At 40.7% G+C, this 14085-nt stretch overlaps 1 protein-coding gene and 1 long non-coding RNA gene across 12 annotated transcripts in view; one reads left to right on the top strand and one right to left on the bottom strand.

Annotated features, from left to right (window-relative positions):
- Positions 1 to 14085, top strand: part of PDE4B (phosphodiesterase 4B) — a 366632-nt gene that overhangs the window by 318184 nt on the left and 34363 nt on the right. For all 11 annotated transcript variants that reach the window (XM_039484826.1, XM_039484819.1, XM_039484823.1 and 8 more), the window contains one exon: positions 13609 to 13721. In XM_039484826.1, the coding sequence (XP_039340760.1) occupies positions 13609 to 13721 (113 nt within the window). The remainder of the gene's footprint in view (positions 1 to 13608; positions 13722 to 14085) is intronic.
- LOC120370328 overlaps positions 1 to 14085 on the bottom strand; it is a 41675-nt gene that overhangs the window by 10376 nt on the left and 17214 nt on the right. Inside the window, exons 3-5 of the long non-coding RNA XR_005583703.1 lie at positions 13692 to 13759; positions 10888 to 11010; positions 9274 to 9414 (exon numbers count right to left, since the gene is read on the bottom strand). This is a non-coding gene — a long non-coding RNA (uncharacterized LOC120370328). The remainder of the gene's footprint in view (positions 1 to 9273; positions 9415 to 10887; positions 11011 to 13691; positions 13760 to 14085) is intronic.

The raw sequence follows: 14085 nt of genomic DNA, 5'->3' as shown, positions 1-14085 counted from the left end.
CCAGCCCTGAGTGAAACTTTCACCTTTCCCTTCACAAATATTATGGAGCATACAGCACTTGGCTATAAGCATAGGAATGTTGTCATTGGCCAGGTCCAGCCTCCCATATAGGCAGTGCCAGGGGGCCTATAAATGGCGAAAAGCACGTTCAACAGTCATTCTGCACTTGTTGAATCGCTCCTTGCTGCTGTCAAGATGCCCTGTGTAGGGGTAGGCGGGTTAAGGGGTAGGCGGGTTCTCCCAGGATCACAATGGGCATTTCAACTTCCCCTACGGTGATCTTCTGGTCTGGGAAGAAAGTCCCTGCTTGCAGCTTCCCGAACAGGCCAGTGTTCCAAAAGATGCATGTGTCATGCATCTTTCTGGACCAGCCTGTGTTAATGTCCATTAAACACCCACAGTGATCCACAAGCGCCAGGAGAACCATAGACAAATACCCTTTCCGATTAATGTACTCAGTATCTAGGTGGTCTGGTGCCAAAATTGGAATATGTGCGCCATCTATCGCCCCTCCGCAAAGCCATTCACAATGTCACGCACGTTGCCCAGAGTCATGGTCTTTCGGAGCAGGATGTGATTAATGGCCCTGCACACTCCGAACTGGTTAGCAACCGATCGGTAGCAGTCTGGAGTATCTAGCTTCCACAGTGCAATTGCCACACACTTCTCCAATGGCAGGGAAGCTCTCATTCTCATGTTCATGCACCACAAGGCTGGGGCGAGCTTATCACACAGTCCCATGAAATGGCTTTCCTCATCCGAAAATCTGCATCCACTGCTTGTCGTCCCAGATGTGCATAACGATGTGATCCCACCACTCAGTGCTTGTTTCCCGAGCCCAAAAGTGGCGTTCCACTGTGGTCAGCACCTCCATGAATGCCACAAGTAATTTTGTGTCGTAGCTACTACCCGTGGTGAGATCAATGACAAACTGCTCTTGCCTTTGTAATTTAAGGAATAACTTCACTGCCACTCGTGACGTTTTAGTGAGAGTCAACAGTGCAGGATCCATTCCTGCAGACCAAAGAGGCAAAGCAAAGCACACAGTACATAAACCATTGAAAGATGGCGCTGGATGGAAGCACAGGCATTGCTGGGATGCGTAGCAATGCATCATGGGGCATTGGACCCAGGATGCTCCATCATCCCCTCTGCCTTCCCACAACTCTTAGCGGCAGAAGAGGAAGAGATGCTCTGTGGGATAGCTGCCCGGAGTGCATCACTCCAAATACCGCTGTAAGTGCCGCAAGTGTGAACACGTAACTGCGCAGGCAGCTGACAGTGTGAACACACAACAGCGGTTTCCCTTCAGGGCTCTGTGAGTGGTGCTGTAATTGCCGGTGCTGTAACTCTGCAACACAGCCTTGTCGCTAAAAGTCAGCATGTGTAAACACTCTGTCAATATTTTGTTGGCATTTTTGCTGACAAAATACTTCCAGCCCCGCAAGCGCCGTTAGCTTCCTCGGTAGGAGAGCGATCTGCTGACAAAGATGCGTTCACCCTGCCACTTGCAGCGGCAAAACTTTTGTCTTTCATGGGGGTGGGGCTTTTTAAAGTACCTGTGAAAGACAAAAGTTTTGTCGACAATGTTGCAGTGTAGACAAGCCCTTAGAAAGACAAGTTAACTTTTTGAGAACGATGCTAGACACTGAGTGGTAATTCTTGCTGAACAAAGTAATGGGTGTCTCTTTATTAAAGGAGGGTAAATAAAGTGTGACTCAGTTTCCTTTGTTGAAAGTGAAAGAAGGATGTTTCATATGCAGGTGTTTGGATTTGAGTTTAATTAACTGATAAACTAAACCCTGCCCTCATGTCAGGTAGCTTAAGCCACCCTTTCCTTTCCAAATCACATGTCTAAGATGCACCCTGACTTGAATGTAAATAGTGCTTAGATGAATCACAGTGTTGTCTGCAAATGACATCTGGGTGGATCCAGGTGGTGGATTTGTTTTTTGTCATTCAGATTCAACAAGAAACCCTTTTTTTCTGGTTATGAGGGTGTGGGTGTGTATGTCCAACCTTCAGCTGCTAAGCATGGTTTAGCATGATTTTTAACTGTAGTGTAGCTAAGGAACAAACATTAATTCCTAGTTGTGTTTAACCCTAGGGACATGCTGCACATTTAAAAAAAAATACTTAGCAATTGTAATGTAGTGCAGCCAAAGCTTAATTTATGAAATTTGGTAATTCACTAAGGGTCTTCCAGTCTCCAGTGTGAATTAGCACCCATTCTGCGAGGGGTATTGTTCATACTTTAAATACTTTGTTGCTGCTATGTATGATATTTTAGATTCAGATGGTCAGGTAAACTTCATGTTTGATGATGGAGCTGGAAGAGAGAAGTAAAATTTGCCGCCTTTCTGAGTCTGTTGGATTTTTTAGACATTTGATGAAGTTCTGTTCTTAGAAGAACATTTTAATGGTTAGTTAGTGATTGGCTCTGCACTCAAGTCTCAGGTTTGAAATCAGACACTTGCATCCATCTGGCAATCAGATCTATGGACAGGTATTAAAAAGATCAGATTAGACCTTCTTAGGGATGGGAGTGAACAAAATTTAGTTTTAAATTCAAAATAAAACATTAGTTTTTATGCCTGAATTGCTGTTGTACATATGCAGATTTGAACTATTTAACAAATAACACGCAGAAATACATATGTAGGAAGGACTGTCAAACTTTGAAGTGATTTATATTATAACTAACTAAAATTTATTGCATCTAAGATGTAATTAATAATAACTACCCCGAAGATGCAATATGGGCACAATATACAATTTACTATTCATTGGCAGAAAGGATATACTGCAAATGGTGTGAGAACCATTACAGATTGCATTGTCCACATCATTAAATCTCCAAGTTGGAAAATTGTTCTCTGAATGTTTCTAACACAAAACAACTTTGACATTTAAAAAGAATTTTACATGTTTTATTAAAATTGTGACTACTGCCCTCTTTGAATGGAGACAAATAACTGGGTACATGTTTGTAACCACAGTTATTTGTGCCTAAAATGAAGGTGTGAGTCTACTATCCTGCAAAGGTGTCTGCTTTTCCTTTTGCAGAATTAGCAGGCTCGATCAGGGATTTAGCTGTCTAATAGCCCTATATTGAGTCTGCAAATATTTGTGCCCACAGTTTCACATCTTCAAAACTGGAGGTCAATCTCATAACAAGACACTTGATTGGAAAGTAACCATTAGCAATATCAGACTCTGAAAGCCTATTTGGTTGGTACACTGAACACTTAGTTATTTGGGGCCATGTTGGACTATTAATTTCCCATGACTGTGGGGTTTTAGTGCTGCTGGTAAGAAGAAAATTGAGGCCTTTGGGAGGTGATGCTTGGTGAAGACTCTTGTGTATCTCCTGGACAGAAAAGAAGATGAATGCTTATATTAGAAATGCTATTGGAGAGAAGCAGACCCTGCAGTAGGAAATCAACAGGAGTAAACTATACATCAGGCATAGAGATTGGAATAACTTCAGGGAAGTTATAGTAGAAGGAATGGTGGCAGGTCATCTTAGTAGGGGGTAACCAGCGAGGACATGAATAGACTGTGTACGACGGATTATTGGGCGGTCAGCTGCTGAGTGCTCGAAGTCAGTGGTGGAGCGAGAAGGCTTCTGAAAATTCTGTTCTGATGTCACAAATATTCAGAGAGGAATAAATAGATTTTACTGATTTATGCTGTACTATGCAGAAGTGAGAGCTGCACCCTCTCTCCAGGCAACTTTAGTGGCCTGCCTGAGCCCCAGTGAAGCAACCATTCTCCCATTCCACTTTCAGCTAGAACCGGGGAGTCCAGAGTCATGAAAACGCAAAGGAATATATTAAAAATGTAACCAGATTCACTTCAATAACAACAACAAAATCACTTTTGAGTGAAGTTTGATGTTTGAGTGACATCTCAGATCATTTCTTAATTTGGACCTGCCCCTGCTTTTGTTGAAGTCAATGGCATGGGGTAGGAATTGGAGCCCTTTCTGTTAACTGCTTTACTCATCCATAGGGAAAACCACACCGGCAACAGGTTTTATCAAAAAACTTTTAAAAATGTAAATAGTTGAAAAGTCCCAAGGCCACTTTCACAACCAGGTCTCATGCTGAGAAAATTGTGATGGAGCCAAGTCACTAGGCTAGATATGAAGTCATAGGTTGCAGGGCCAGGTGGGGTCCCCCCGGGCCATGGCCTGACCACTTTTTGGTCAGGTCAAACCTGAGTGGTGCTGCAACCCTGCTCACTCACTGAAATTTGGAGAATTTGGTAGGTGTAAGGGGCTCATGGTCCCAGAGAGTCAGGCTGCAGTGGGATGGCGAGGGGAAGCATCTGAGGGGGGATGAGGAAGGACAGAAAAGGGGCTGGGAGGTCAAATCTATGGTGTTTCGCAGCCCCTGGGTTAAGGTAATCTTCTACAGATGAATATTTAAGTTCTTTATAGAACTCAGGGACACTGTACATTTATTCTTACTATACGTTTAGATGGAGGAGAAAGAGCTGATGGTTTTCAACAAAGAATGTAATTGTTTCAAATTACATTTGTCAAATTGATTTTGTTGCTGATATTTTTGAAAAGCGGCTTCCACAGAAATGTCCCTATTTAACCTGTGACCAACCCTGTGTACAGCCTTGGCAAGTAAATGGTGCTTGCAAATATTGAATGAGCAAAGGTAGTTTTTTCTTGTTTAAACAAGTATGGGTTTTTTCATAGCCATAAACAAGGAGGGAGGAAACACTGAGTGAAAAACTGACATTCATGACACATAGTGGAAATATCTGGACTGTGTTCCTGAAAATATGCTGAGTGTATCGGTAGGGTAGCACAGATTTCAGCTTGTAAAATTAGAAGAGTGGAATGAAGACTATTTTTAAGGCTTCTGGGGGGTATCCTTTGCCTGTGAATGTTTGTTGTTAAGGTGCTTCCAACATGTGGAGCAATCTGGTTTGTTTCAAAGCCAGCAAATTGCCTATCAGGCATAGTTTTATGAGCAAACGGCAGGGATTGCTACCAGTATTGAGAGAACAGGTGAATTCTATCAGAGACTGGGAAATCATTCCCCCAGCCCTCCCTGAAATGTTGTGGTAGAATTGTAACAAAGAGCTCCCAAGAAAGCCTTCCAACACATCACTGAGTTTCAGTAAGAAGTGACATATCATCCACAGCCAGGCTGTACCAAACTAAAAATAGGAAGAAAAACAGCGACACACCTTTTTATTCCATTAAAACACATTGGAGTGGGAGATTTTTTTTTTAAAGACCAAGTGAAATAAATGAGACATTTTGCTTTTTTAAACAAATAGGGACTTCTTAGGTCTGCCGTCTGATTGGACTGACAGCAAAGCCACTTTCGTAAAGAAAACGTCATCATAAACGTTAGCACAGTGCTCGAGAAGGTGGAAAGTGTTACATAAATGCTAAGTACTCTTAGAAATAGAATTGCAAAGGATTCTTTTTAGATATTGGTATTAATTAGCTTTTAATATAGTTGGAAAATGATTTAACATACAGCACTGGAAAAAAATTATGGAAACATCAACTGGACTATGGAAATAATCTTACTGGCAAGAACTTGATTATGCAACATGATGATCCAAATATAAACTGTGAAATGTGATACAGTCAAGACACATGGTATGATATTCCACAAGATTATATCCAAAAAAGTGCACAACTGCCTCAAGAAGTTAATTTGTACATTATGCTGTACAGCAGGGGTGTCAAAATCATCTGGAGGAGAAGGCTGGATTCCAGGTTTAATCATGATCCCTGAGGCACGATACAAAGACAGAGAGAGCTTCATACTCACCTCAATCATCAGCAGAGCTCCCACTGATGTTAGTGGGAGGTTTACAGAGAGATCAAGGGGAGAATACAGCCTTCATGTAGTAACTAAACATCTGTATTTAGCTCCTCATTGTCACATTGAGTATCACTCAATGAGAACATCTGCTCCCCCTTATTTCACTTCTGTTTCAGCTTTTTGTTTCTCCTCCTTCCCCTCTTCCTCTCTCTGTTGCTCCCCTTTCTTCTCTTGCGTGTCTCCTCTGTTCCTCCCTCTGTATTTTTATCCCTGCAGCAAATCCCAGTTCCCACTCCTCAATGGTTTCACTCCTATCCCCTTCCTTATTTTATTGCTAAAATGATCAGCAGCAGAATAGTTAATGTCATGTTATCATCACTGGATCTTTAGAGTTGACACTCAAATGAGATGAATAGGGGACAGGTAGGAGATATAGAAGTCATTGTTTCAGGTTGTCTGCAGACTCAGGCAGAAGTCACATCAGTTTACACTTGGTTTACGTTTGGAAGATTGTATCTGCAGCCCCGAGGTATCAAAACTTACTTTTTATTTTTAAATGAAAACTTAGATTCTGCACAAGCTGCATACAACATGTAGGGCACACAAATACATAAATACATGGGCCATATGTTTGACACCCCTGCTAAACAGCCAAGTTCCCCCTTCAATTCCCCATACAAAATTATATTAGCCTTTCTTTTTGTATGTATTCTCAATTCACATTAAATATTTATCTAGTATGTGAACCCGTTGTATCCTTGCTTTCCACTCAGCATTAAGAATATGGAGAAAACACATTGGTACAGTTGGATTCCAAATAGTTAATAAAGTTATTATTTAGCTATGAGCAAATATAGAAACCTAGCTACTTATATCTGTTCTGGCAGGGTTCTGATGTCTTCTGCAACAGAAGACAGGAGGTCCGCTAGAAGGCTCCCAAACCATTTAAAGTGATATTACCCAATTCCTATACACTACCCTACAGGTAGATTCTGACAAATATCATTTTGTCTGAAAAGTACAATTTAGTGTGTGAGATGAAGATGCTTCATATTTTGTTTTCAGTACAACGTGTTTAAATCATTAGATTAGCAGAGTGCATCTGATTTGAATAAGTCAAGCATTTGGGGTGGTTCTTTGAGATTGTCCAGAAGTATACTTCCTAAAAGGAGAGGTGGAAAACGAGGTTCAGATAAAACAATCATTTTAATCTGTCGCTAGCTCTTATTTATTATTTAGCGCCAACAGTGTACTTAGAACAGAGAGGAAAATATGGTCCCTGCACCAAGTCTCAAAATAGATAGATAATATAGTCCAGACATCAGATGAAAAGAGGGAGGAAATGAAAATGTCTAATGTTCCTTTAAAAATAAATTTTATCTACTGTCCATTAATCGTATTGTGTGGATGTTGTATAGTGCCCCTACAGAACAGAGTTAAGGTTTGGGTGCCCTGCCTGTGCATTACCATACTTTAACATATTTTCATTGCCTTTCCATTTAACCTTAACTCTGAATTTCCTGGGTTTTTTATACCTTTTTTTTTTAAATAATAGCAACATCCCTGTAATGTTTTACCCTTAAATTACTGATACTTACTCAACATTAACTCCAGTGTACCTATTGGGTTTCCGGGAAGTGGGTGGGCGGAAGCCTGCCCACTTCTAAAGGATCCCCCCCAGCCTAAGGGGAGGATCTCCAGGACCTCAAAAACCCAACTGAGATCGGGGGACAACTAATAAAAAAACAGGGACAGGAGTGCGGTCAGAGGGTCATAAGAAGGGAGCCTGACGGAACTCCAGTGTAACGAAGCTTTTATCTTGGAATTTTGTTGGTTATATGAAAAAATATCATACAGAACAAGAAACAACAAACTCATGAGAATGCCACCACAGGATATTTGTAACAATTTAAATATGTGTAATAATCAACCTGAATTTTATTATTATTATTATTAACGTTTAGCGCCAGCTTCTGGCTGATTTGCCATAGTCTCTGGAGTAATGCAGAGTGGTTAGCTACACTCAGGTGACTTCCTGGGCCCCTTCCCTGATGGCTGCTTGGATGAATTCTTATTGGGAACAATAGGAAGCACTGGCCATTTTGAACGAGGTCATTGTAACTGAGAGGACAGTTGCCTCAGTCCCATTGAGCACAATAGAAGATAGCAACCTTTTTCAAAGAAGACAGAGGGGTTTTTAATTCTCTGTAGATCATGAGCCTCTGCTATAGAAGACAATTTCACTTCTGAAGACTAATAGGAAAAAATGACCATTAATCCTTAAAAAAAATCTTCCAAGTGTAGCTAATACATAAGATTTCGGCAAGTTATAACTATATGGGAAGTTAGAAGAGTCAATATTCTTAAGATCATTTGGGACAAAAAATGGTGCAATACAAGGTGCGAAATTTCTTAAAGGACCCATTTTTCAATTAATTTTAACTCTTTAATTAATGAAGTTACTTGTAAATTCTCAGAAATCCACTGTGTGCTCAGGGCGAATGCTATAGGATGTATTGCTGTCTTCATACCTAACAAAGCTGTTGAATCTCTGCTCTAAAATGCAAACTCAGCCTTAACTATGCAACCACAACTAGTGCTTCCCTAATACCTTTGGCAGTGAACAGTGAGGTGGCAGACTTGCCGATAATGCAAGGTTATTTAGATTAGTCCAGATTGGGGACCCTGAGGAATTTAAGAAACACCTGGCAAAGCTAACCAGTAACGTAATGCAATATCAGCCCAAATTCCCTTTAGTAAATTCATCATGTTAGGTAGCACTTTCTGGGCAAAAGATCTGGACATAATTTTGTTGCTCTGCCAATTATTATCTTCACAATCTGCAGCTGTTTCAAAAAAGCAAATAATATTAGGTTGTATTAAAAAAGCGAATAAGATAAGAGCACTATTTTCTGTGCTTTAGAAAACTAAGCACACTTTCTGCTGGATTGGGTACTAATAGTCTGTAAAAAAAATAAGATCAAGAACGTTTTTATATGCTATGGTACTTAATAAGACCTCTCTATTTATTTATTGACAAATATTGTATGCTTGTCTATCTAAATGGCTAGTGTTTTAGTCAGACTTAAATGATGTGTTAAAATTGCCAATTTTTTTTTTTAGGAATTCAGCTCCTGCTGTATTTATTGCCCCTTAAATGTTTTCCTTGCAAGTACCATTAGTAATGAGATGATAGTCATATTTTTTATTTGCATAGCACCCTTCAGCCTGAAGGATCCCAGAGTGCTTCACAAATTATATACATTCAGCACAGCTGAAATGCAGCCACCTTGAGGGTGGAGGACAGCAGCCAATCAGTCAGCGTATAGCACCCGGCACAAAAGTGAGCAGGAAGTGAGCAGCATAACAACAATGCTATTCTGAACAGAGCATGAGATCTTCCATGTTCATACAGAGTGGACAGAGTTTCAATTTTCTGGCTCATGCAACTACGTGAAACTCAATTTACCTTAGAAAGGTGATGGGCACGGGTGGATCCTTTTGTGGTCCCAGTAAGAATGGGTACCGCAGTCCTGACGTTTAGAATTCTGTTCTGTTCTGTATAGGTTCTTACACTGCCCTGGGGTTCTTACACAACTTTCTTGGAGATCTTAAAAGGAAAACAGAAAATAAATTAAACTACAGTGGCATGTAGAAGTAGACTGGATCCAAACACCTATGAACTTCGGCAAGTCTGGATTTGAACTTGAAGGCTTAACTTAAATGGGCCAAACCAAAACTCTGTGTAACAACCTCTCTCCCCATGACACAGTCGAAATAGAACCTAGCACCGTTAGTACCACATGATCACCTCACACTTAGCCAGGTCATTGCAACCAGATCCCAATACGCTCACATTGTGAAGTCTGATTTGCATTTGAGTTATATGAGCTAAGTCCATGTCCCAGGCCATTTGACGGTTGCTGGAGCAATGATAAGGCAAGAAAAACAAAGCAGATTTAGTTTTTGTTTTAATTATTACATAAGAATATTCAACTTTCCAAACTTCGTTTTTTATTTTTTTTTATTTAATGATTCTTAGAAAGGTAGAAGATATTCTAAGTAGGTGGGATATAGAAGCATTCTGACTCTATATATTTGAGTAGGCCATGTTTCCACCTCCTGCTCAGAAAACTGAAGTTAGGCTGTAAATTATAGTGATATTTATAGATAATTGCCCTTAGTAATAATAAATTCCTATTAAGCGTATCTGACTGGGCTTTTTGTGCATCTGCTTCTAAAATCACTTTGTTCTCCTTGTTGAGTTTATTAAAAAATAGAAACTTGTTCATTTAGAGGACCGACTGGCTAAGCAGCAGTTCTGCAGAAAAGGACCTGGCGATTACAGTGGATGAGAAGCTGGATATGAGTCAGCAGTGTGCCCTTGTTGCCAAGAAGGCTAATGGCATATTGGGCTGCATTAGTAGGAGCATTACCAGAAAATTGAGGGAAGTGATTATTCCCCTCTATTTGGCACTGGTCAGGCCACATCTGGAGTATTGCATTCAGTTTTGGGCCCCCCCACTACAGAAAGGATGTGGATAAATTGGAGAGAGTCCAGTGGAGGGCAACAAAAATGATCAGGGGACTGGGGCACATGACTTACAAAGAGAGGCTGAGGGAACTGGGCTTATTTAGTCTGCAGAAGAGAAGAATGAGAGGGGATTTGATAGCAGCCTTCAACTACCTGAAGGGGGGTTCCAAAGAAGATGGAGCTCGGCTGTTCTCCGATGACAGAACAAGAAGCAATGGTTGCAGTGGGGGACGTCTAGGTTGGATATTAGGAAACACTAGTTCACTCGGAGGGTAGTGAAGCACTGGAATGGGTTACCAAGGGAGATGGTGGAATCTCCATCCTTAGAGGTTTTTAAGGCCTGGCTTGACAAAGCCCTGGCGGGGATGATTTAGTTGGTGTTGGTCCTGCTTTGAGCAGGGGGTTGGACTAGATGACCTCCTGAGGTCTCTTGCAACCCCAATCTTCTGTGATTCTAGAGGGAATTTGAGACTTTTTTTTAATTTTGAGGAAACTTGAAACCTCTCACTAAAATTGTTTCACTTATCTGCTCATTGATAGGGAGTTTACAGGTTGGGGAGGAAAGTTCCCTGAAGTTCTACTGTTGTATTTTGTGGCTAGTTCCAACTACTTTTTTTACTTGAATGCCACAGAAGTGTGCAAGAGGAGGATACTTCCAGTAGATTTGTAGCTCTGTAAGTATAAAAAAGAAATTGAGTATTAGCTCTTCTTTACACCAAAATGTATTTTATTTTATTGGAATGTAGGACTAGAAGGGGCCTGTGTCGTAGAATCATTGCTTTAAAGTATTTCTTGCTCCGTGAGAAATTATTCTTCTATAGTGTTTGTTCTCTCCTATTGAGCTTTGAGTGGTTGAACATATACAGCATATACATTTATTAATAGATTTAAAATACATAGTGGACATGGTTGATAAGGAAGAGGATTTACCCATGTGGAGTGTAGACAGCTATGCATAGCCAAAGAGACTTTGGAATTCAGTGGGACTACTTCCTAATAAGAGGGCAACAAATTAAGTCAGTGGGCAACATTCTGATTTCTTGGCCAGTACTGTTGAGCTGTGCAGTAGTTTCCCTATGCGGCCTCATGATCATATCACCCTTTTCCATCCCACTCTCCATTCCTTCCTGTTGTTTCACACTCATTTACTGTATGATTCTTCAAATTAGACTGTAATCTCTTCAGGGCAGGGAGCATCTGTTACTGTGTATGCTGAACCCAGCACAGTAGGGGTGCTGGGTACCACAACAGCACAAATATTTATTTAAGCACCACCACAGCACAAATAATAATAATTTAACAAACAATTATTTATACTGGTGTAAATCTGGAGTAACTGCACTGACTACACTGGTGTAACTGAGATCGAAATCTGAGCCGTTGGACTAGTTGTATATGTAATTCAAGGTCCCATGGAGTTCTTCTGCTGACTTCAGAGTGCTTTGGATCAGGCCCTATGTGCAGTATCTGTAGATCCAGAAGCTAGTGGAAACCTATTTCACACCCCAGCAGTGAGTGAGCTATCTGGTGTGGGGGGTGCAATGATGCAGACTGGAAGGGGCATAAAGCCAGTTGGTGCACTCCATAAACATGGTGACAGGTTTCAGAGTGGTAGCCGTGTTAGTCTGTATCAGCAAAAAGAACAGGAGTCCTTGTGGCACCTTAGAGACTAACACATTTATTTGAGCATAAGCTTTCGTGGGTTAAAACCCACTTCATCGGAAAAGTATTTTCCACTGCATGCATCCAGTGAAGTGGGTTTTAGCCCACGAAAGCTTATGCTCAAATGAATTTGTTTGTCTCTAAGGTGCCACAAGTACTCCTGTTCTTTTTTCCATAAACATGGTGGCCCAGAAAGAAATGGAGCCAGGGCAGCTGAGCAATGCACTGATTCAGGGCGACTGCTGGGGAGCCACCATTGGTGAGAACCTTTTGGAATCCCTGCCAAAATGTAAAGTTGCTCCCGAGGGAGAGTGACACTACTGCTCCTGCCTCTCCCTCTAGATCAGTTCTCCTTTCAGCACATCCACAGCCTCCAGCACAAAGTGGTAAAAGTTGCACTCACAGAGCTAAACAGGGCCTATAGTTTGTGTGTATTTTTCTAAGTCAGTAGAAGTCTAGAGTTCTATTAACTCTATTATGATTGCAGTTTGCTTTAACCCGTATCATTTAAAATCCTGACTCCTTGAACTGAGGAAGATATGTATTGGTATGTGTGTGTCCTTTCAGTCAATAGGTATGGTAAATGGTAGGTAGTTATATTTAAAGGGTTTGAAGTTATGTTTATGAGCCATGGTGAAGTGTGTAAACCTTTATTTTTATCTTGAGAGCTGCTTAGCAATTCTTCCAGGAGATTTATGCTTTTCTAGTTGAAACACTTACAGATAGAGAGGAATACAATATTAGCAAAAGCAGAGACAGCTCATTTCTGGTTCCATCTGAGAATCCAGTTCATAATTTCCCTATGATCTTGGCTGAGACCAAAGGGAAGTTTTAACTTTGTTTAGTAAAACAAGAGAAGCATCGTTCCTTTTAACCAATAAAGTCAATCACTCATCCAATACTCCCATAAAGTTTCTGTCTGATTGTATCTCTATCAGAGGGCTCTCATGTAGCACCCAAACAAACTGTACTCCTAACCTTGTTTGGGGCAGTACTACTGCGTGGAAAAGTTACTCAAAGATCACACACGTACAATACCCTCGGTGCATTGCCTAAAGATTTACTGCCAACGATTGGTTTCTTTTTCATTTTACTTGAAAAGAGCAATGCTTGTTTCTTCTGAGAAAAAGTAACTGAAGCAAGTCACTTGCTTCCATCTCACTTAATGACATTTTACTTTTTTTTTTTTTAAATGTCATCACTTTAGACAAGAAACGCTGTGATGAGTAATGCTTAGGAGGAGGGGAAAAAAACTTGCTTACAAGGAACTGCTTTTATTAGCGTGCAGTCTTAATCCACATACATGCAGATGAGTCTGTCAGAGAGCATTCCTCCCACACCCCCTTTTTAGAGGAAGTTTGTTGATGTATTACCGACATCTCATCTTCAAAGCCAAAAAAAAAAAAAAAAGAAGAAGACAGCCATTCACAGGAAGGACGTACATTGATTTGTTCTCCTCCTGGAGCCTGGAGCAGAAGTACCCAGACCGCATGATGAAGGAGCATTGTACCACCTACAGTAGTGCTGCCTCCAGCTGTGTCAGTGACTCTACCATGGAAAGTCTGCAGCCACTCAAGCCTAACTACATGTCTGTGTGTTTATTTGCAGAAGAATCTTATCAAAAATTAGCAATGGAAACTCTGGAAGAATTAGACTGGTGTTTAGATCAACTTGAAACCATTCAGACCTACCGATCAGTCAGTGAGATGGCATCTAACAAGGTAAGCGATGGGATAACTTCTTCCTAAAATGTCAAAGGCTGAAAATAAAAAGAATAAGTGCTGTAATGTAAGACAAAAAGTGTTGCTGTATGTGATTGTGTCCACCAGCAGACCAGCACGCACAGTGCAATATCTGACAAAGTTCATTTAAACACTGTTGGTACTTTTTCCTAGTACTTTATGTTAAGGATGGGAACTTTAATTGCTTTGAACTATCTGTATCCTTATGCTATTGCAAGAATTAAACAGTGCAAGTGGTAAACGATAGCATAGGTTCTCAAGCAGAATATATTGACACTGTGAAATTAATCCTTGCATTTGGTGATATGTTTCAGTGGACCTTAGGTACATTTTTATACAGCTA

Source organism: Mauremys reevesii, linkage group 8, assembly GCF_016161935.1.
Source record: "Mauremys reevesii isolate NIE-2019 linkage group 8, ASM1616193v1, whole genome shotgun sequence".
Taxonomy (NCBI): domain Eukaryota; kingdom Metazoa; phylum Chordata; order Testudines; family Geoemydidae; genus Mauremys; species Mauremys reevesii.
Note: the sequence above shows the minus strand (reverse complement) of the source record. Positions and strands in the feature narration are given on the sequence as shown.